This window comes from Ochotona princeps, chromosome 19, assembly GCF_030435755.1.
Source record: "Ochotona princeps isolate mOchPri1 chromosome 19, mOchPri1.hap1, whole genome shotgun sequence".
Classification (NCBI taxonomy): domain Eukaryota; kingdom Metazoa; phylum Chordata; class Mammalia; order Lagomorpha; family Ochotonidae; genus Ochotona; species Ochotona princeps.
This window is the reverse complement of record NC_080850.1, coordinates 40,734,726-40,758,610: the sequence shown is the minus strand read 5'-3', so window position 1 is coordinate 40,758,610 and position 23,885 is coordinate 40,734,726. Positions and strand designations below refer to the sequence as shown.

Here is a 23,885-nt window from a genome sequence, read left to right as displayed (position 1 = left end):
AATGACTTTACCTTCACCTTCTGGTCCTCCAATGATGTCCTCCAACAATAATAACCATTCCTACAAACCGTCCTTGTACCTGGGGTCACAGTGTTCTTGGAAAAATGATCATTGGGGACGGGACCAGTGCCTAGCCACCAACCTACCCGATATCCGCGCCACCACACGTGAGGGAGCAAATGGCACCAGGCAGTTTGTTGTCTTCCAGAACCTTCGCGATTATCCTAGAAGAGAGAAGCAACAACCCCTGAGCAGGACACTCACTTAACTTCAGAAAAATAAAAACAAATTCAACCACTAGATTCTACTTTTTCAACTTCTTCTCCCACCAATTGATCAGATGTGGATTTCTCCTAACATACTAAAAATGCAGTCTTCTGGGGCGGGCACAGTGGTGTAGGAAGCTAAGCCTCCACCTGAGGTACCAGGTTCCCATACAGGCACTAATTGGAGTCTCAGTGGCTCTACTTCCCATCCAACTCCCTGCTTATGGCCTGGAAGAGAGGTGGAGGGTGGTCCACGTCCTTGGGCCCCATACACACGTAATAAACCCAGAAGATTGTGGCTCCTAGCCTTGCACTGGCCCAGCTCTGGCAGTTGTCATTCAGGGAGTGAACCAGTGGCGGATGGAAGACTACTCTCTCTCATTTCTTCTTCTCTCTCTGTAATTCTGCCTTTCAAATAAAAAATAAATTAAAATTAGGTTTTCTTTTTTTTAAAGAGTTATTTATGTATTTATTTATTTATTTCAAAGCCAGAGTGTCAGAGAGAGACACACAAATACACACGGAGCTCGACCATCCAATGGTTCACAACAACAGAGCTAAGCCAGTCTGAAGTCAAGAGTTTCTTCCGGGTCTCCCAAGTGTGTGCAGGGGCCCAACGCTTGGGCCATCCTCTACCGCCTTTCCATAGCCGTAAACAAGGAACTGGATGGGAAGTGAAGCCACTGGGACATGAACTGGTGCCCATATGGGATCCCAGAGCTTCCGGTGAGGACTTAGTCCTAGAGCCACCACACCAAGCTCCCGCCCCTTTCTCTTTAACACACTTTCAATTTCTAAGCCACGTCTCCTAAATGATAGTCAAAAGATGGAGCCCTGGAAGAAGCCCTAGCCCATGGCTTCACCCTGGCCCAGCCCCTAGCATGGTGACCATTCAGGGAGTAAGCCAGCACATGGAAGATCTCTCTGTCTCTCCTGCTCTCTCCGTAACAGCCTTTCAAATAACTAAACAAATCTTAAAAAAAAAAAAAAAGAATGCCCATATCACACACTGGGCCTAATTCCTGGGTTCTAGCAGCAACCTCCTTGCTAAAACAGACCCTGGGAAGCAGCCATGATGGGTCAAGTAAATGGGCTAACTTGGTAAAGCTGGCATGAGTTTCCAGTACCCATTTTCAACCTTGGCCAACAGCAACCATCACAGGTTTTTGGTGAATAAACCTCTCTCTACCATCAGATAAACGAATAATAAAACAATAAAATCTTTCTTACTTACAAACCCTACCATAAGCTCTCTCACAATAACTCAAACCAGAGAGCACACACCAAGTGATGGCATACCATGGGTGCACCCTTACCTTACTAACATGGGAAAGATTCTTTTGCATGCATCTGCTAAATTCTGGAAGTATAAATAACTAATTCCAACCTTACAACACACTCAGAGCTGTCAGATTCTCAAATACAAGTAAATATAATCCAAAAGTGGCCGGGTATTTGGCTTAACAGTTAGGATTCCACTTGGGAAGCCTGCACCCCATATCGAGTACCTGGGTTTGAGTCCCAGCTCCACTTCCAACTCCAGCTTCCTGTAATTTGCATCCTTGGACAGAGGAGGAGATGCATGGCTCACGTGCTTGGGTCCCTGACACTCTTATGGAAGACCTGTAACGAACTCCTGGCTCCTGGCTTCCACCTAACCCAGCCCTGGCTGCTATGGGCCTTTGGAAAATGAACCAGAGGATTTCAGATCAGTTTATTTTCTGTTTATTATTTCTCTCCCTCTATTTCAAATATGAAGAAAGGAAGAAATTTAAAAGCATCAAAAGTTTCTCAGTTAAAAATGCAACAGCAGGGCCATCATCTGTGCTGCCACCATCTCACATTGGATGATGGCTCACATCCCAGGTGCTCGTTTCAAATCCAGCTCCCTGTTAACGCCGCATGGGAGAAGCAGTGCATGGGAGACTCACACAGAGCTCCTGGCCTCGGCCTGACTCACTGTCAGCTGTGGCAGCTGTCTGGAATGAAACAGCAGGTGGAAGACCTCTCTGTGTCTCTCTCTCACTCTATGCAGAACACTTTCAACTCATAAGTCCTTTAAAAAAGCAATGCACTATCTCTAGAAAGTGCTGAACAAACCAGTGGATTCAGATAATCACTAATTTTTTGCTTGTTTTTTTTTCTTTATTCCCCCTTTTAATTTTTTTTTCTTTTAAAAAACAGCCTATTAAAGAAAAGCAGTAAAACATTAGCTAGGTAGAAATTGCTTCTCAAAACCATTATCTTGTTGGAGAGTTCTACAATACAGTCACTACACTTGATGGACTTCTCCGCTAGAGATTTTTTTATTTTCCAAGAGGGGAAAAATGAGTGTGAAGAGTTCAATACTAGGGGCTGATACAATGGCAAAACTGGCTAATCTTCTGCCTGCTAGTGATGGCATCCTATATGGGTGCCAATTCATATCCCTCATGCCCCACTTCCCATCCAGCTCCCTGCTTGTGGCCTGGAAGGCAGTCAAGGATGGCCCAAGCCTTGGGACCCTGCACCCACAAAGGAGACCTGCACCTACATAGGAGCTTCTGGCTCCTGGCTTCAGATTGGCTCAGCTCCAGCCATTGAAGCCTTCTGGGGAGTGAACCAGCAGATAGAAAGATTTTCCTCTCTGTATCTCCTCTCTGTAAATCTGCCTTTTCAATTAAAATAAATAAATAAATAAATCTTTAAGGAAAAATGAAAATAGTTGTACTGCCAAGTTCCCAAACACTTCAATTCAATGACACAATTCAGAAAGAACTCCATAAACTGTAAAAACAATATAAAAACACTACAGTTTATCCAAAGCTCATACTTCAACAAGCATGACATCAACAGTTAAGATTCCAGTTTTGTCAATCACGCCTTCAGGAGCAGTCCATAGCAAGATATTCATACACACTCACTTTGTGACAGCCACACTAATGAGGGAGGTTGTTGGGGCTCCCTTCCTAAAGAGAAGAAAAAGAAACAAATTCAATTTGACAGAATTCATAAATGCCTTTAGTTGTCAAGCCTAAGCGAAGGAATTTTGTTGGCCACTTTTACCACCTTCTGTACAGGCAGGCAAACAAGCGGGTCTTACCAAAGGCAGACGTTCCCACAGATCATGGCAATGGCGTTGTTCCAGCCGTACACTGCCACGGGGAAATTGAACGCAGTGATGATTCCAACCAGGCCTACGGGATTCCACTGCTCGATGAGTGCATGGCCGGGCCCTGAGGGTGGGGGAAGGCAGGCAGCAGGCTGCAGGCTACTGCACTGCATCAAAAGTTAGCAAGAACAAAGGCACATCACACCGGAAAGAATGCCAGATGCCTCGCAGTGGATCCTCTCATATCCCCACAGCACATCGATTCTTCAACTAACAAAGCCAAAATCAACTCGGAACCTCTGCAAGGATGAATAACAGAACTTTTCTTAGAAACCTGCAGGGGGAATTGGCATGACTACTTTAATCGTAGCCAGGCGGCTGTGGTTGGCAGCACTGCGCCTACCGCACGGCCCGGGACAGGTACCGGCCTAGCCCAGGGCGCAGTGCTCAGTGGGACCCGGCCTGCCGTGTGTGCAGTTCCTGCACGACCCAGCCCTGGCCCCCAGAGAATTAAGGACGTGTTGGAGCCCAACATGGGGTCTGTGGGTGCCTCAGCAAGCTGGGATCCGACAGTGAGGCAAGCGAGTATGCAAGTAGCTAGGACCCTGCTATTGATGCAACAACTTAGCTTGATGTCCTGACTGCTGGCTTCCACCTCACCCACTGTCTACTGTGAGCATTCAAGGAGACGGTCAGCAGATGAAATATCTCTGTCTTTCCCCTCCTTTTCCTGCTCTATGCTCCTCCTTTCCTTCTCCTCCTTCTCTATCTCTCAAATAAAGAATTTTAAATGTGTAAACAATTATGAGATTTTTCTTATTTATTTATTTTTTTAAGATTTATTCATTCCATTACAGCCAGATATACACAGAGGAGGAGAGACAGAGAGGAAGATCCTCCATCCGATGTTTCACTCCCCAAGTGAGCCACAACGGGCCAATGCGCACCGATCTGAAGCCGGGAACCTGGAACCCCCTCCGGGTCTCCCACGCGGGTGCAGGGTCCCAATGCATTGGGCCGTCCTCAACTGCTTTCCCAGGCCACAAGCAGGGAGCTGGATGGGAAGTGGAGCTGCCGGGACCAAAACCGGCGCCCATGTGGGATCCCGGGGCTTTCAAGGCGAGGACTTCAGCCGCTAGGCCACGCCACCGGGCCCAAGATTTATTTATTTTTATTGGAAAGCCGGATATACAGGGAGGAGGAGAGACAGAAAGAAAGATCTTTCCTCTGATGATTCACTCCCCAAAAGAGTCTGCAACGGCTGGAGCTGAGCCAATCCGAAGCTAGAAGTCAGGAGCTTCTTCCAGGTCTCCCACGCAGGTGCAGGGTCCCAAGGCTTTGGGCCGTCCTCGACTGCATTCCCAGGCCACAGGCAGGGAGCTGGATGGGAAGCGGGGCCACTGGGAGTAGAAACGGCGCCCAAATGGGATCCCGGCGCGTTCAAGGCGAGGACCTTAACCGCTACACTATCACGCCAGGCCCAACAATTATAAGATTTTAATTGGCAAGGCCAACATCAAAGCAGAATAAATCAAAGAGGTTACTTATTTACATGTCAACTTCCTCCAGTGGCAGTCTACTTTTTTAACTGGAAAAAAAACAAAAAACAAAAAACAAACAAAAACAATTCTTGGGGGACCAACACTGTGGCATAGTGTATAAAGTCGGTATTTCTGGTACTAGAATCCTACATGAATACTGCTTCAAGTCCCAGCTGCTCCACTCCCAATCCAGCTCCCTGCTAACGTGCCTGGGAAGGCAGCAAAGGATGGCTCAAGACCTTGGCAAAACCCAGAAGCTCCCTTCTCCTGGCTTTGGACCTGCCCAGCTCTATTGTAGCCACTGGGGAGTAAAACAGTGAATGGAAGATCTCTCTGTCTTTCCCTCTCTGAAGACTCTTTCAAATAAATAAATAAATCTTTGGAGTTAAAAAACTGGAAAAAGAAACCTCTTAAAAGTATTGAATGACATAAAATTAATAGGAATAATGGGAATCACTATTGAGTATCTAATTAAGAACATTAACTGTACATTTTAAAAGACAACCTTCACCTATTCTAGAAGTATGGAATTTACCCAACATTCTAAGAAAAACAGAAAAAATATCATAATCCTTTTTTAATTCTAAAAAAACCAGAGGAATAAATGATAAATATCACATTTCTATAATAAAACAAAAATGAAGATGGCAGCATAATCAACTCTTAACTTCTAAGTACACATCTCCTTTACATGTAAATCATGTATAATTCATCCTTACACTGAAATAAATGTTTACGTATGTGTATTCAAAAAAAAAAAAAAAAAAAAAAAACCTGTCATAGCACAGGGCTGGGAGCCCCGCACATCGGGGGACAGAACACAGCTTAGTTGATGGCACTGCTTACTTTCCGAGGGCAGCACAGGTCCCCCGATCATGCGTGATAAGCCCACGGCATAGTCACAGATGTCCACATACTCCTGAACCTCTCCTACGCCTTCCACCAAGATCTTCCCCATCTCCAGGGACACCTAAAAGTAAACATGCAAAGCAGAATTCAGATCTGAAATACAAGACTCAAGGATAAGACGTATTTTGTGCCTAGCTTTAAAAGATAATTAATTGAAGAAAGTGTTCTTATTTTCCCAAAGGCTTTTAAAAAGCTGACACTTTTCTTCAAATTTTCTTGTAACACTTGCTCATCTTCCCTCTATAGAAAGGATTTTTTAAACTTACACACTGCTTTCCCTAAAGTCACAATCTTAGAAGCAGATGTGTGACAAAGTATTCTCCACTCACAGGGGAGTAGGCATGCAGCACCACAAAAAATACTTTACCAATCGTCCCAGGACTTGAATCTTTTCCCGCAGGGCATCACCAATCTGTCTCACTATTTCTCCTCGCTTTGGAGCAGGAATCTAAGAAAAAAAATAGAATTTTAGTATCTGATTCCAAGTCTGAATTCCTGTCTACAACACAGTGCCAGATGTGTGCCTTAAAAGAACAAAGTACAGTTACATCAAAGACCTATCTGATGATACCAAGACTCGGGGCCGGCATCGCCTAGGAGCACCAGCTGCTCCACTTGTCAGCCAGCTCCCTGCTAATGTGCCTAGAAGGCAGCAGAGTGCTGGGTCTGTGCCACCCACTTGGGAGCGTCACACAGGACTCCTGGCTTCTGGTTTTGACCTGCAGCAGTTAATTTAGGGAATGAATGAACCAGCAGAAGATCTCTTCCTGTGTCTTTCCTTCTCTGTCAACCTGCCTTTCAAATAAGTAAATCTAAAAAAAAAAAAGACAGACTGGGATATAGCTAGACCAGGAAGCCACCACAGGAAGTGGGGCACTGAAAGAGCTGATATCTGCTAAGAGGTAGAGAGGGACAAAGCAACAAATAATTACATGTTGTCATCAGGACCATCAACAAGGGAAACAAGGACGGAAGTGGGACAGAGGAAAGAGCAAGCTTAGAGCACACACCGACCAATTAAATTAAAAAAAAAAATCACCCACAGGAATATCCTTCCCAAGAAAAAGAATAAACACATAAGCGGGAATCCCTGAAAAACATAAAAAGTCAACTGGGAAGGCTAGTCCAAGCAATCAGAACCTTAACCCAGAGGCAAGGCAGAGTGTGTAAGCTACTTCTGCCTCTCAAGTTTGAGCAACAGACAGAGGCTGTCCATCTGCTGGTTCACTCCAAATGCTCACAGCAGTTGGGACTGAGCCAGGCTGCAACCAGTAGCCAGGACCTCCGTGCAGTCTCCCACATAACAGCAGGAATCAAGGCACTTGAGCCGCCAACACTGCCTCCCAGGATCTGCACCAGTGGAACACTGGTATAGGTATCCCAATAGGCAACTTGAATGTCGTCGCCACAGATTAAAGTCCCCCTTCCTCTCTGTGGACTTACGGTGCAGCATTAGATGGTTTGCTTTATCTTTAACATCACTGAGGTGTAGAGAATCCCATCAATTAAAATGACATTATAGGGGCCCCAGGTGGTAGCCTAGTGCCTAAAATCCTCACCTTGCACATGCCAGGATCCCACATGGGTGCCAGTTCATATTGCAGATGCTCCACTTTCCATCTGACTCCCTGGCCTGGCAAAAAAGACGAGGACAGTCCAAAGCGTGGGACCCTGCACCCATGTGGAAACCTGGAAGAGGCTCCTGGCTTCAAATCAGCTCAGCTCTGGCCACTGCAGCCACTTGGAGAGAGTGAACCAGCAGATGGAAGATCTTTCTTTGTTTTTCCTTCTCTACATGTATTGACTTTCCAGTAAAATGACATTACAGTAGTTTAGTAAATGATTATAGTGACATGATTTGCAGTAGTGACAAGAGAAAAAAAAAAAACCTGGATTCAAAATCTGTTTTGAATACAGAATTAACTGGAGGAAACACTAAATAGAACAGAAGAGAGAAAAGAAAGCACTAAGGACCACTCCCAGGTCTCTGGCCTGGGCAGCTAGGAAGATGGAAGTACAACAACTGGATGACAACCCCTGCAGCAGCCATCATTGTGGCACAGCCAGTAAGCCACCATCTATAATGCCAGCATCCAAAATGAGAGAAGTTCAAGTCCTGGCTACTCTGCTTCCTATTCAACTCCTTGCTAATGCACCTGGGAAAGCAAAAGACTATGGCCCAAGTAGTGGATCAGCGCCATTCCCGTGGGAGAATCAACTGGAATTCCAAGATACCGGCTTCAGCCTGGACTCTGCCCAGCCACTGTGACCGTTTGGGGAGTGAAACATAAGATGGAAGACCTCTTTCTTTCTGTTTTTCCCTCGCTTTCTATCACTTGGCCTTCCAAATAAATTAGCAAATCCTTAAACATAAAAACAATGTAAGTATAGCAATGCTTCCAGTGCAGTTTTTATTAGAGAAAAGACAAAAACTACCCGAAACACCACCAGCACAAGATTGGGTAATTCTGATACAGGCATAAAATGCAATCTTCCCTAAAAAGAATGAAGTAAATGAAGAAGGGAAAATGGTGAAAAGTTGTAATAGGATAATAGAAATTTGCGCAATGCACTTACTGCATACCGTAAGAACAAGTTGATTAAATTTGGAGGACTATACACCAAGCTGTTAACAGCAGTAACTACTGGAAAACAAAACTCTAAAAGACTTCGATCCTTTACATTTTTATGTCAGCAAAGTCTGACATTTTTATGTTATGTACACTTCCTTGGAAAGAGGAAATAAAAATTCATTATAATAAATTAATCAGCACAGATGCTGTGTATTTTCCTAGCAGAGAGCAACAAGATATGTCCTCCATCTCCCAACCCTTAAGGAGGGCAACAGGCGTGCTCATCCTTGCAAACATCATCTAAGTCACACTTAGAGCAGACATTACACATATTGATTGGGAAGGGAGCAAAAAGCACTAAGATAAGCACACATACTTGCAAAAAAATCATGGGAAATGGATATTTTTGGAGCTAGTGCTATGGCACAGCAAGTTAAGCCTCTGCCTGCAGCACCGGCGTTCCTATGGGCACTGGTTTGAGTCCTGGCTGCTCCACTTCTGATCCAGCTCCTTGCTAATGGCCTGGGAAAGCAGTCGAGGATGACCCAAAGCCTTGGGACCCTGCACCCACGTGAGAGACTCAGAAGAGTCCTCTCTGCCTCTCCTCCTGTGAATATCTGCCTTTCCAATAAAAATACATAAATTTTTAAAAATATATTTATTTTTATTTGAAATACAGGGTTATAAGGAGGCAGAGCAATCTTCCATCCACTGGTTTACCTCCCAAATGGTAGCAATGGCTAGAGCTGGGTCTGTCCAAAGCCGGGAGCTTCTTCTGGGTCTCACACTTGATGCAGCGATACAAGCACTTGGTCCATCTTCCACTGCTTTCCCAGGCCACAAGCAGAGAGCTGGATGGGAAGTGGAGCTGCCGGGATAAGAACTGGCACCCATGTGGGATCCTGGCACATTCAAGGCAAGGACTTTAGATGCTAGGCTACTGTACCAGGCCCTAAAAACAAATATTTTTTTAAAAGGAGATGGATATTGTTTTTCAAAAAGCCACACGTGGGTTTCTAAACATTTTTGAACCTAAATAAGCTTATCTTTCACTTTATCTTTCCACAAACTTAGTGAAGTACCTTCACATATAATAGCCATGCCTCTGGAAAAATAATAGGGAAACATCGGGGTTAAAAGCTACCAGTTGGGCCCGGCGCAGTGGCCTAGCGGCTAAAGTCCTCGCCTTGAAAGCCCCGGGATCCCATATGGGCGCCGGTTCTAATCCCGGCAGCTCCACTTCCCATCCAGCTCCCTGCTTGTGGCCTGGGAAAGCAGTCGAGGACGGCCCAAGGATTTGGGACCCTGCACCCGCGTGGGAGACCCGGAAGAGGTTCCTGGTTCCCGGCATCGGATCGGTGCGCATCGGCCCGTTGCGGCTCACTTGGGTAGTGAATCATCGGACGGAAGATCTTCCTCTCTGTCCCTCCTCTCTGTATATCTGACTTTGTAATAAAAATAAATCTTAAAAAAAAAAAAAAGCTACCAGTTAGCTGTTTTTTTCTCCCTGAAGCCAGAAGCTTCCTCCAGGTCTCCCATGTGGGAGAAGTGGGTGGGGAAGCAAGACTCCAACCATCCGGGCCATCCTCTGCTGCTTTACCATGCCAATGAAAGCAGAGCAGCCAGGACTTGAACTGGGAACCACAGTAAGCAGGCAGCTTAGCCTACAATTCCCAGTACCAGCCCCTGCTGCCATTTTTTTTTTTTTTTTTTTTTTTTTTTGTGCCTGGAAATGGCCAATCCAGCTCTTTTACCAAAGGGAAAAAATGAGGACACACAGAAGGACCATCCTGTGCTGAACACGGTCTGTGAAGGAAAGCTTAAAGTCTCAGTTTTCCTGCCCAGGTTCACCATAGTCAAGACAATGAATTCAAATTCTATAAATGATGTTTACATATATTTATACTTGCATTCTATTATCTTTCAAATATGCCTTTTGGGGAGCTGGCATTGTGCATCATGGGGTAATGAGTTAACCCACTGTCTATATCCCATATGGGTGCCAGGTTTGTGTTCTAGCTACTCCATTTCGCATCCAGTTCTCTGCTAATTCTCCTGGGAAAGTGGTGGAAAATGCCACATGTTCTAGAGCTGCGCAAGGAGCCAGTAGGACAGCAAAGGACAACTTGGCATAATATGTTTGCCTAAGGAAGCAGGACTACAAGCAGCCAGGTCTCCAAGTCCAGAATGTTCCCATTGGCCTCCCAGAACAGGGTCACTCCAAGAACACAGTGCATACAAGTTTTACATTAACTGAGTCTCATGAAGGATAAGCATGGTGTTTGGTTTAAAAAATTTCTTAGATGTTATAGAGATGTGTATAATCATTAATAATGCTTCTTTATGCATTTGAAACACAGTCACAGAGAGAGGAGCAAGGAGGTATCCTCCATTCACTGGCTCACTTCCCATGTGGTCACAAAGCCAGGAGCCAAGAGCCTCCTCTGGGTCTTCTACGTGGGTGCAGGAGCCCAAGCACATGGGCCATCTTCTGCTGCTTTGCCAGGTACATCAGCAAGGAACCAGACCGGAACTGGAACAGCCTACTTAGGAAACCAGTATTGCAGGTAGGCCTCACCTGTATGCCAAACACCAGCCCCAAGCTTCCCTCTTTACACTTTGTGACTACCACAATAAAGACTAAAGTGTTCTGGGAAGGTTAATCTTCTTGCATGAAGTTTCTCCGTAGCTATTCTTTAAACAAAAAAAAAATTTTTTTAAGATTTATTTATTTTGATTGGAAAGGCAGATATACAGAGAGAAGGAGAGACAAAGACAAATTATCTTCCATCCAATGGTTCACTCCCCAACTGGCCACAACAGTTGGAGCTGAGCCAATCCGAAGCTAGGAGCCTGGAGCTTCTTCCAGGTCTCCCACGTGGGAGACCATCCTTGACTGCTTTCCCAGACCAGAAGCAGGGAGCTGGATGGAAATTGGAGCTGCCAGGATTAGAACCAGCACCCATATGGGATCCAGGCGCATGCAAGACGAGGACTTTAACTGCTATACTATCGTGCCGGGCCCCAAACAAAAATTGTTGAGTGGAGCCCGTTTCTTTATGACTTCGAGTCAATCTGCTTCCAGCTGAATTGTCTGCGGCACCCAAGTACTGGGACCCTGGAAAAGCCTGGACAAAGCGCTTGACTCCTGGCTTCATGGGCCAGCTATTGTGGCCATTTGGGGAACGAACCAACAGATGTAAGATCCCTGTCTCACCCTTCTTACGACTCTGCCTTTCAAACAAATAATCTTTAAAAAAAAAAAAAAGAAAAAGAAAAAAGAAACGTTAAAACAATAAAATCTAATGTTCCTTTTGAAAATTCCAGGTTTATCTGAGAACTAAATGAAACAGTGGCCTCTTCTAACACTGAGAAGCCCAGCTAAACTGCTATGCACTGCCACCGGCAGTTTCTAAAGAAATAATAGTGATTTGATAAGGAAGAGCAGACTAGAATCCTGAGTTCACAGACTGCTGGTGCTGGACATCAAGGTCAAACTGTAGACAATGATCCACAAGCGGACCAAAGTCTGAAACCAAGGCCGAGGCCTGCAGGAGGGTCCACACTTGGGCAACAGTTCAGGCCAGAGAACTGTGTACTTAAAGGATGGCCTTGAGATAGCCACAAACTGACTTCTGTACTTGGACCACACTGCTGCTTCCTGACCATGAAGCACTGGCTGGTTAATATGAATAAGACGGATAGCTATCAAAGCGTGTGATGTGGATGCTTGGCAGACATTCCAAGACAGACAAAAAGCAGAGGACCTCCTGCGTACACACAAGAGCTGTGCAGAGGCCTGGAGTTATGGAAGACCTGATCCCAGAGTCTGATGTTTTGTTGTCCCTTGGAATACTGCCTGAGCCTTTTCTTACCGCAACAGAGCTTTTTTTGTACCCTATGCTTACAACTATTAAGGGCTATTCTGACCTTGTGGAAACTCAGCTAATCTGTACTCTGTGCACCTGCTTTCCAACTACTTGCATCACCATGTTTTTGTACAAGTATAAAAACTACCTTCTTTGTACATCATCCTGCAAGATGATGACCGGCCTGTTACAATAATAAAAATTCAGCTCTGCAAGGCCTCATGACCTCCATTTATTTATGCGTGACAGTATGCACCACATCAGTTCCTGCAATGACTTCCTAGGCAGCTGAATAAAAGGTTGAGGCAGTGAGATTTCTGGGTCAACCTCCTTTCCTTAAAGAGAGGGGAATCTCGGGCCTAGCACAGTAGCCTAGTGGCTAAGGTCTTCACCTTATACGCACTAGGAACCCATATGGATGCCGGTTTGTGTCTCGGTGGCCCCGCTTCCCATCCAGCTCCCTGCTTGTGCCTGGCAAAGCAGTCGAAGACAGCCCAAAGCCTTGGGACCCTGCACCCACTTGGGAGACCCAGAAGAAGCTCCTGGCTCCTGATCAGCTCAGCTCCAGCCATTGTGGCCACTTGGGGAGTAAATTAGCAGATGGAAGATCTTCCTCTCTGTCTCTCTTCCTCTCTGTATATTTTTCCAATTATATATTATCTATATATATGTATGTGTGTGTATATATATATATATATATACACAAATATTTTTTTTAAAAAAGGAAAGTTCCCAGCATGGTAGCCTTCCAGCTACAGTCCTCGCCTTGAATTCACTGGGATCCCATATGGGCATAGGTTCTAATCCTGGCAGCTCCAATTCCCATCCAGCTCCCTGCTTGTGGCCTCCTGGGAAAGCAGTCGAGGATGACCCAAAGCCTTGGGACCCTGCACCCGCGTGGGAGACCTGGAGGAAGTTCCTGGCTCCTGGCTCCGGATCGGCGCAGTACTGGCCGTTGCAGTCACTTGGGTAGTGAATCATTGGACAGAAGATCTTCCTTTCTGCCTCTCCTCCTCTCCTGTATATCTGACTTCAATAAAAATAAATAAATCTTAAAAAAAAAAAAGGAAGAAAGAATGAATGGGGAATCTCTTTGGCTGCCCTACTTTAATTATCTTTTTCTTGTCTCATATTTTATGCACCTTGCCTCCCTCTGCACCTTGTTCATGCCACTGTGGGCAGTGGTGTACACCAAGCCAAAGAAGCACCACCCCAAGGAGGAGGGGCCAAGATGAGTCCTAGTCTGGGAGGGGAGCTGGCACTGCTAGGCCTGCCAGCAGACTGCCAAGAAGAGATTAAGAATGCAAAAAATCCTGGCAATCGGAACGTGCAACAAAATGCTAAAGGCAAGAGCGCTCTGCCAACTACAGTCTCCAGGTCAAAGCAAAAACAGGCTGAACAGCCAGTTCAGGAAAAGGTAAAATCCTGAACTCTAGCAGTCTCTTTATTCAGATGTTTGTATTTGCCTTGCCATAGATATTTCTAGTCAAAAAATAACTATGTCAAGCTGCGTTAGCATTAGCATTCAACATCTTGGAAAGACTGGATCCACATAACTTGCGTGCCCAACAATGGGTCAGTGTTGGCTCATCAGCTGGAATAAAGGTACCATTGCAATGCCAAGTGTTGATAATTGCAGGGAAAGTTTGGAAAGGAGACAGGAGACTGGAACTCTCTGTGCTCACTATTCAGTAGCTCTACCACAGCTCTAAAAATAAGGTCCACAGGTTTAAAAAAGTTTTTGTATAAGAAAACAATGAGAGTAACTTTTTAGGCTCCATAGAATACAATCACTGATCACAAAATCTTATACACCATGGGTCCATGTTTGTATAATTATCACCACTGTGGGGGCAGACGCCTTTATTCCATATCAAAGTGCTGGTTCAAGTCCCGACACTTCCACTTCAGATCCAGTTCTCTGCTGCTGCACACCCTGAGAGACTGCACATGATGGTTAAGATGCTTGGAACCCCGTCACATATGTGGGAAACCCACACGCAGTTCCACACATGGGGCTTCAGCCTGGTTCAAATCTGGTTGTTGTTTGGGGAGTGAACTAGCAGACAGGAGATCTTTCTCTGTCCTTGTCTGTCACTCTGCCTTTCATATAGATGAGAATAAATACTCTTTCTAAAACATAACTGTGAGGCTGGCATTGTGGCACAGCTGGTTACACCCCTACCTCCAATGCTCGCATCCCATAAAGCTCCAGTGAAGTCCTAGCTATTCCACTCCGTATTGATTCCCTGGAATGCACCTAGGAAGGCAGCAGAAGACAGTCCAAGAACATGGACTCCTCTCATCCATGTGGGAGACCTGGATGGAGATCCTGGTCTCCAGCTTCAGAAAGCGCAGCCCAGACCATCACGGCCATTTGAAGACTGAACCAATAATGGAATAGCCCTCTGTCTTTCCCCTCTCTGAATCTTTCAAAATATATACATATTTTTTAAATCACAATTACATAACAAATACATAAGACAAGAAGGGAATGCATCCAAGTTTAACTATCTTTTGCAGTGAAGAGACTGCAGTAAGGGGTTTCATTATGATTATTTATTCCATCAGGTTTTTGGCTTTGTTTTTTTCTTAACAAGGCATATGGATTGACTTCATGACCAGAAAAAAATTTTTTAAATAATAAATGACATTGCTTAGGACGCTCTCGTCTACCCAGGGAAGGTGAAGCACATAGCTTTTAAGGATACAGTTGATGTTCCCTGTATAACGGAGTCCTGGAGCTAACACACCCAGAATTATAGCCGAGGGGAGGTTTCTATTTTCTGTACAAAGGTGGTCTCTAGACTGAAGAAAAAACTGCAGTCTCCCAGAGCTCTCTGGGAGATAGTCCAGCCCATCCCCACCACCAGTTCCTCTCGGTCACTGACTCAGCAGCAACAAAGAGGGCAGGAGTTTGCAACTCCCCCAGAAGCACCAAATACACCTCCAAGCACTTTAATGATTAACTTCATTAACCCTAAGGGGAAGGCACTCCCTGCCTTCCCCTGGAGAGCGGGCATTGGGAAATCTCCAAACCTCCTGCTCAGGAGCCTGCCCCTACAGCAGGAAAAGCCAGTGAGGCCCAGCCCAGCACCAATCCCATGGTCACACTTGCCCAGGTGACCCCCTGGTGCAGACTCAGTCACCACCCACCTAAGCAGGTGATCAAGGCATGCTTGCCCCTTGCCCCAAGCAAGGTGGAGCTGCCACTGCTGCTCTTAGGAATAGCTGTGCTGATCTACTGTGAGACACTCTGAGACATTCCCCCCAATCCCTTTGGCAGAGACCCACAATCAGATACGGCTAGCATAACCCCTCCAACCTTTCCCTATTTACTTAATTATAAATACAAGAAATTTCTGTGCAGAAAAAAGAACTTTCACAGCATGAGTTCATGCTATATCAGTTCAGAACTCTGATCCATTTAAAGCTGCTTACTCACTGATTGCCAACAGCCTAGGAGCTACAACCCAGCCAGCCCTCAGTGACCCACGTTTCAACAGAGGCACAGACCCGCACTCCTCACCACAGGTGTGACACTGACCTCTTGCAAGCCCCAATCAACCATGTCCATACTTACATCCGCCCAGACATTCCAGGCTTCTCTGGCCTTCTTCACGGTTTCTTCATAGTCAGCGACACTGGCCTGGATGAAGAATTAGGGAGGGAAAGTGACAAAAGCAAAGGGAAGGGACACTTGAGAATGTACAGATTTTTTTCTTAAGACAAGCAAATAAATCTCTGTGTGTCCGTAAGGTTTATGGCTGATGTCCATAGTTGGCAGTTCCCCAAACTGACTACAAGCGAGCTGTGCTGGAAAACCTTTGATTTTATTTACGTTCGAATCTACTACTTTAAAACACTGTCTTAAAACACAGCATACAAACCGAGAAACGTACGTAAGTATACAGATCACTGAGTTTTGTGTGTCACCAGACCACACTCACAGCCGAAATCACCCACATGAAGGACAAAGCGCTACCAGTAAGAGCCTTGATTTGCAAAGTGAGGGCCCCGGGTCTTGTCTGGGAACACGCCAGAAGAATCAGACACACTGAGCCTCAGTCTCCGGCTGGACCCCAGGGACACTAACCTCTGCTTGGGCCCTGACCTCAGTCCCTCTGAGGTCCCCCTTCCCAGTGCACAACCTTCCTACCCCCACCTCTCCACCCCAGCCCAGAGTGGATAGTCTATACCAGACATCCTTCAATGCCAATAGCAAGAGAAACCCATGGTTCTTGGCAGTTCTACCATAGCACTGCTGTCAACCTGTCCTGATCTGCTTCTGCACCTAAGCAAAGCTTGCCAAGCTTCCTGTGAGCCGTCTGAACTGTAAGAACTCACCTGTCGGACTCGTGCGATTGGCTCGTTGTTGGCTGGACAATAGGTCGTTATAACCTTCGAACAAGAACATGACCATCACACACAGAAAACCATCGCTGCCAACACAGCCCACCCTCTGGTCAGGAGAGAATTACATGCAAATACTGAAAGACCAGTATGCAAGACACTGGCCAGGTCTCAGGTCAGAAAGAGAAACCAGGTAGAAGCTGTGTAAAGGACGCTGGCACCCCATATGCTTGCCAGTTGGAGCCCTGGCTGCTCCACTTCACTCCAGCTCCCTGCTAATGCACCTACCCAGCTCTGGCCTTTGCAGCCATCTGGAGGGTGAGCCAGTGGGTGGAAGATCTTTCTCCCTGTCCTTGCCCTTCTTTGTCTTTATACCTTTCAAAAACATACAATCAATCTTTCAAAAACAGATGGTGTGAGTGAAAGAAAACTCAGATGCAAGAAAGACGACCTCCAGGAACGAGCATTTTACCCAAGAATCTAACAACTCGGTGCCTCCGAGAAAAAGACGATACAACTCCCAAGAACAAAGGAGTTTGTGGGATCATTAAAATCACCTCCATGTCCGACAGTCTTTTGGGCCACCTAAAAAATTAGTGTTTCCTTTAAAAGGACAGATGCATTAGGTAACAGGCAATAAAGTTACTTCACTACAAAGCAGTTTTCTTATAAATGTGGCTGGCTCTCTTAAGGAAAAAAAAATCCGGACGAAATACCCTGACCTTTCCATTGCATTTTACAGGAGTAACTAGGGGCCAGGCACATCCTTCCCCTCTGGGCTACCAATATTGGCCGAGAAAGCCGCGCTCAAGGCATTCCACAAGGTGCAGCAAGTCTAAGCTCGCAAACTTGAGCGAAGAGGACACAATTTAAAACCCGCGGCGGCACAGCTCCAGTCCAGCTCGACCTGAAGTCTGCAGTACCGCCAGGCGAGTGCCCGGAGATTCTGCCATACGGTGGCAAACTGAACCCGCCACCAGCTTCCCTAATGGCATCCATTCTCCGTAGCCCTCGAGAACGGAGGACTTCCCGTGGGGCTTCAAAACTGCCCATCCGGTAGATGCGCCCAGAGTGCAGCGAAGGTGAGGGCCGCGTCTGCCTCTTGGAGCCACTCCCTGCTGCAGAGATTCTCCGAGCAGCAGCCTACCTCTCCCCGGCCGCCCCAGCTTCCATTATACACGCCCTCGTTTTCCTCGCGGAGCCCCAGTTCTTTGAGCCAGGCATACTGGGGCTGATGGATCAGCAGAGTGGACATGAAGGCAGCGGGCCTGTTCAAGGCTCGTAGGAGTTTGCAGGTTCTTGCAGCGTGCACGCCTAGTGCGCGGCACAGACGCCACATCCTGAGTCCGAGGGTACGCCGAGTGCCTGCGTGACGGGGAGCGGCTGAAATAGGAGCCCGCCCCAACTCAGGGAGCGCCCATTGGCCGGCAGGGCACGCGCATCACCCCCTAGCCCGTTCCCCCGCCCACTCCCGGGTCTTCCGGAGGAGCCCGGAGCTCAACCTCCGCCTGCAAGCTCCGGCTTTCAGTGGGGTGGTTAAGTGCGAGGGTTGCGTCCTGCAGTGGTGATGCTGAAGCAGTAAAGAGCCAGGGATTCGCCTTGCCTTTATGTCGGATGCACGTTCTGATTCCGCGGGTCTGCGTTGAATCTGAGGGCCCCCAATTAGCATCACATTAGGATGTGAGTTTAGTGTGTGTATGTGCTCTGAAATAAACGGCTTCCACCCGTTAATTAACTCCCCAGCCTATTTTAACACCAATGAACTTGCATTCTCCTGTGGCCCTGCTGTTCTGCTCACTTGCACAGCCCTTCAGGCCCTCTCCTCCTTCTAGCACGAGCTTCATCTTTCCGTTCCTTATGCAACCTGGATTCTCACAAACACGCAAGCATCCCAGTGGAACTGCTGTACGTGCTAGGGATGCTGTACTTGGTATAAAGAGAATGATTCCCTGTTACATCAAGTACAGGCCTACCCAGGGTCAGAAAAGAAAAATCCTGTTGGCGTAAATCTTTTTAAAAAGAGAAAAGAAAAGAAAAACTGATTTTGGGTGCAGTTTGAGTACCGGCTGCTCCACTGCTTATGGCCTGGGAAAGCAGCAGAAAATGGGCCAAGCCCTTGAGCTCCTGCACCTGCATAGGAGACCAGGAAGAAGCTTCCAGCTTTGGGGCCGGGCGCGATAGAGTAATGGTTAAGGCCCTTGCCTTGAACGCGCTGGGATCCCGGCTGCTCCACTTCCCAGCCAGCTAGCTCCCAGCTTGCGCCCTGGGAAAGCAGTCAAGGACAGCCCAAAGCCTGCGTGGGAGACCCGAAAGAGCTCCAGCTTCCAGTTTCGGATCAGCGCTGCTCTGGCCATTGGGGAGTGAATCACTGGACGGAAGCTCTTTCTCTCTTTCTCTCCTCCTCTCTGTATATCTGACTTTCCAATAAAAATAAATAAATCTTCAAAAAAATGTTGTTGTTGTTGTTGTTGTGCATCATGCATGTCACGTGCTTCATTTTGAACATGAGTATCATGTCCGTCATGTTCATGATTTTTTGGACATGTGTGTCATGTGCTTCACATGCCTCATTTTGGACACTGTTATGTGTGTCACATGTCACGTGCATCACATGCGTCATTTTGGACACGTGTGTCACATGTGTCATTTTGGACATATATTATTTTGGCCACGTGTGTCATGTGCGTCATGCGTGTCAGGTGTGTCATTTTGGACAACACAACACCACACACTACAATGTGCTTCGTAGTTGTGTAGTTGTATTGTTGTGTCATTGTGTTGTGTTTTTGTTGTTGCATCATGTCATTGTGTCATTGTGTTGCTGTGTTGTGGTGTGTTGTATAATTGTGCAGTTGTGTTGTGTAGTTGTGTGTGTTGTTGTGTTCCTGTGTTGTTTTGTTGTGTTTTTGTGTGTTGTTTAGTGTAGTTGTGTTGTTTAGTTCTGTAGTTGTGTTTTGTGTTGTGTAGTTATGTGGCTGTATAGTTGTGTTTTTAGTTGCACAGTTGTATAGCTGTGCAGTTGCATTGTGTAGTTGTATAGTTGTGTTATGCTGTTGCTGTGTAGTTGTGTTGTGTAATTTTGTAGTTGTGTAGTTGTGTTCCTGGCTGCTGGCTTCGGGTCGGCACAGTCACTTGGGGAGTGAATCATCAGACGAAATATCTTCCTCTCTGTTTCTCCTCCTCTCTGTATATCAGCCTTCCCAAAAAAACAAATCAAAATAAAAATCTTTTAAAAAAGAAAAAAAAGAAGCTTCCAGCTTTGGACAGGCTCAGCTCTGGCCACTGTGGTCATTTGGGCAGCAAACTAGTGGATGTAACATCTCTCTCTCTCTCTCTGTCCTATCTATGACTCTACCTTTCAAATAAAAATAAATCTTTCTTATACAACAGATTTTTAAGAAAGTATTTTGTCGTTAATAAAAGGCAGAGAGAGGGAGAGATAAAGAGTTTCCATCTACTAGTTTGCTCCCTAAACGCCCGCAACAGCTATGGCTGAGTCAGCCTTAAACCAAAAGCGAGGAACACCATCAGAGTTCTCCATGTGAGTGGCATGGATCCAAACTCTTGAGGCTCGGGCTGTTAGAACTCACCACTGCCAGAACTCACTTCAGGAGACCAACATGCACCTGTGAGAACAGCATCCATACTGACCTAAGGCTCTCCCACGACGCCACACCAGGGCCAAGCCTCCAACACCCAAACACATGGGGGGAAACTCAGACCCTATCAGTAAGTATCACTACTGTCCTGGGAGAACTCCTGTTATTCAAGAGCTCACAAGCAATGATACTAGAGCAGAACGCTGGATTACTATTTTGCAGGGAGGACATCTTCAGAGAGGATCTTCCAGTCATATCCTGCCACTGCTGCAATCTAACCAAGAGAAAAAGTGCTTATCTGGTTGTTCAAGGAGGCCAGAAAGGCTCCTTGACACGAGAACTGCTCCTTAACAAGCCCCAAGTCCTGGTGTTGGCACTATGGATCAATGGGTAAAGCAGTAGTCTGGCACCTGCATCCCCTATGGGCATCAGTTGGAGTCCCGGCTGCTCCACTTCTGATCCAAACTGCTGATATGCCTGGGAAAGCACAGTGAAGGATGGCCCAAATGCTTGGGCCTCCTGCACCTGTGTGGGAGACCTGGAAGAAGTTGATGCTTGCTGGTTTCACAGCCTGGCAGCCCCAGCTACTGCAGCCTTCTGGATGAAAGATCTCTCCCTCCCTCTCTCTGTGCGTAACTCTGCCTTTCAAAAACACACATTCTTCAAACGTATACATTATGTATGTACATATGTGCATTTAATAGCACAGGCTTCCCCAATGGAGACCTTGGAACTTACTGTATCAATGACAAAGAATGTGGCTGATAAAAGAGCTGGCAAGAAGGTGCTTAGCAATGAGTTTCACTGGAAAAAGAGACAGAACTTGCCACAGGTCGTAAGTTAGGCAGGCATCTTGGCAAAGGACCTACAGCCCAGTCTGCATTCAGGTGGGTTTTCATGGGCATGACAGCAGTTTCCCCATTTCCACTCCCTGGCCCCTTTTCTGGGAAAATCTAGGCAGGGGATTTTTAGATGTGGAATTTCTGTAACTTCTCTCTTCTTCCCTGCCTCCCCACCCAGAGACAAAACTAGCCATCAAGGATTTTGTCTATCAGAGAAGCAAATGACTCCTTCAGTCCAGTGATTATAACCTTGCCAGGCCACCTGTATCAACTCCCTTGGTTTGGTGGATTGCATTTCATTAAGGACAGGCAAGCACCTTAAACTAAGGCAGACAGACTAGAGGCTGGGTCCTGCATTCAGGACCTGTTGCCTGGTTTCACTGCACATAGACATACTTTCTTTAAAACTTTCCATTATCTTCAGCCACTCTGACACACTTGGGTTAATATCTAACTAGTTGCCTTAATGACAATTAAAATACAGGTTGGCACTATGGTGTAGTGAGTTAAACCTCTGCCTGTAATGCTGGCATCTCAGTTGGAGAGGTTTAAGTCCCAGCTGCTCAGTTTCCCCTTCAGCTCTCTGCTAAAGGCCTGGAAAGGCAGTTGAGAGTGGTCCAATACTTGGGGCCCTGCTCCCATGTGTGGAGCTGGAAGGAAGCTTCCAGCTCCTGGCTTTGGATTGGGCAGCCTGGCCACTGAGGCCATCTGAGGAGTGAACCAGTAGAAAGAAGATATGTCTTTTTCTGCCCTTCTCTATATAATTCTACCTTTCAAATAAAAACTAAAAATAAAGTAAAAAACTGGAATTACAAGCCAATTCTAAAATTTGAATGGAACTACAAAGAATCTGGAACAGCTCAAACAATTTTTCAGGAAAAAAAAAATTTGTATTACCTAATTTCCAAGGTAGATCCTCATGTGTACAATGTCCATTGATGCTATCAAGCAAAGCCAATAGGAAACAGCAGCATTTCCAACAAATGATGGCCTACTGATTTAATCTTCATCTGCAAGGGGGAGAAGAGAGTATGCAAGCCAGGTTTGACTCATACTGCAAACCATATATAATAATTAATTCAAAACACACCACAGACCTAAAACTTGAAAACTTAAAGAGAAACACACAGTACAGTATCTTTCTGGGTGCTGTTGTACGCATCATAGAATGTTGAGATACAGGGCCTGGCACAACAGTTCAACTGGCTAATCTCCCACCTCCAAGCGCCAGGATCCCACCCACGTGGGAGCTAGCTTGTTTCCCAGTTGCTCCACTTCCCGTCCAGCTCCTAGCATGTGGCCTGGGAAAGCAGCGGAAGACAGCTCAAGTCTTATGATCCTGCACCCACATGGGAGACCTGGAAGACATCCCTGACTCCTGGCTTTAGATCAGTTCAGCTCTGGCTGTTGTGGCCATTTGGGGAGTGAACCAGCAGATGGAACATCGATTTCTCTTCTTCTCCCTTTAAGTCTGCCTTTCAAATAAAAATAAATCATATATATACATATATATCTCCAGAAATACATGTATCTCTAGACATCAAACGCCCCCATCCGGGAACATCCCAGAGTTGGGAGGGTGAGGAACGGGGTTATTCTGTGTTCTGGAAACACAAAAAAGCAGCAATCAGAAAACAAATAGATCCCTACGCTTATGAGCATTAAATATGCTCCTCAAAGAACAGTCAAGTCGGACACACATTTCTGACTTTAAAAACAGACAAAAACAAAACAAAACGAACATCCCCTCTCTTCATCAGAGCACACAGACAAACGTGAGCCCAGCGCGGCCTTCACTCGGGTGGTCTCCTGCCCGGAGCTCCCAAGCCCCACGGCCCCTCGCAGCCTGCCCGCTTGCCCGCCGCCCCCCTCACAGCCCGCCCGCCCGCTCCCTCGCAGCCCACCCCCTCGCAGCCCACCCCCTCGCAGCCCGCCCGCCCCCTCGCAGCCCACCCCCTCGCAGCCCACCCCCTCGCAGCCTGCCTCACAGCCCGCCCGCTCCCTCGCAGCCCGCCGCCTCACAGCCCGCCCGCCCCCTCGCAGCCTGCCTCACAGCCCGCCCGCCCCCTCGCAGCCCACCCCCTCGCAGCCTGCCCGCTTGCCCGCCGCCCCCCTCACAGCCCGCCCACCCCCTCGCAGCCCACCCCCTCGCAGCCCACCCCCTCGCAGCCCACCCCCTCGCAGCCTGCCTCACAGCCCGCCCGCCCCCTCGCAGCCCACCCCCTCGCAGCCTGCCTCACAGCCCGCCCGCCCCCTCGCAGCCCGCCCGCTTGCCCGCCCCCTCGCAGCCTGCCTCACAGCCCGCCCGCCCCCTCGCAGCCCACCCCCTCGCAGCCCACCCCCTCGCAGCCCGCCCGCTTGCCCGCCCCCTCGCAGCCCACCCCCTCGCAGCCCACCCCCTCGCAGCCCGCCCGCTTGCCCGCCCCCTCGCAGCCCACCCCCTCGCAGCCTGCCTCACAGCCCGCCCGCCCCCTCGCAGCCCGCCCCCTCGCAGCCTGCCTCACAGCCCGCCCGCCCCCTCGCAGCCCACCCCCTCGCAGCCTGCCTCACAGCCCGCCCGCCCCCTCGCAGCCCGCCCGCTTGCCCGCCCCCTCGCAGCCTGCCCGCCCCCTCGCAGCCCACCCCCTCGCAGCCCACCCCCTCGCAGCCCGCCCGCTTGCCCGCCCCCTCGCAGCCCGCCCGCCCCCTCGCAGCCCACCCCCTCGCAGCCCACCCCCTCGCAGCCCGCCCGCTTGCCCGCCCCCTCGCAGCCCACCCCCTCGCAGCCCACCCCCTCGCAGCCTGCCTCACAGCCCGCCCGCTCCCTCGCAGCCCGCCGCCTCACAGCCCGCCCCGGGCCGGC

General features: G+C 47.7%; 1 protein-coding gene across 1 annotated transcript in view; it reads right to left on the bottom strand.

Annotated features, from left to right (window-relative positions):
• ALDH7A1 (aldehyde dehydrogenase 7 family member A1) overlaps nt 1-18,068 on the bottom strand; it is a 39,397-nt gene extending 21,329 nt beyond the window's left edge. Inside the window, exons 1-8 of the mRNA XM_004586369.3 lie at nt 17,750-18,068; nt 16,597-16,650; nt 15,833-15,898; nt 6,175-6,255; nt 5,745-5,868; nt 3,349-3,481; nt 3,170-3,214; nt 147-224 (exon numbers count right to left, since the gene is read on the bottom strand). Of these exons, the coding sequence (XP_004586426.3) occupies nt 147-224; nt 3,170-3,214; nt 3,349-3,481; nt 5,745-5,868; nt 6,175-6,255; nt 15,833-15,898; nt 16,597-16,650; nt 17,750-17,941 (773 nt within the window). The 5' untranslated portion in view covers nt 17,942-18,068. The remainder of the gene's footprint in view (nt 1-146; nt 225-3,169; nt 3,215-3,348; nt 3,482-5,744; nt 5,869-6,174; nt 6,256-15,832; nt 15,899-16,596; nt 16,651-17,749) is intronic.
• Nucleotides 18,069-23,885: the final 5,817 nt, after the last annotated feature.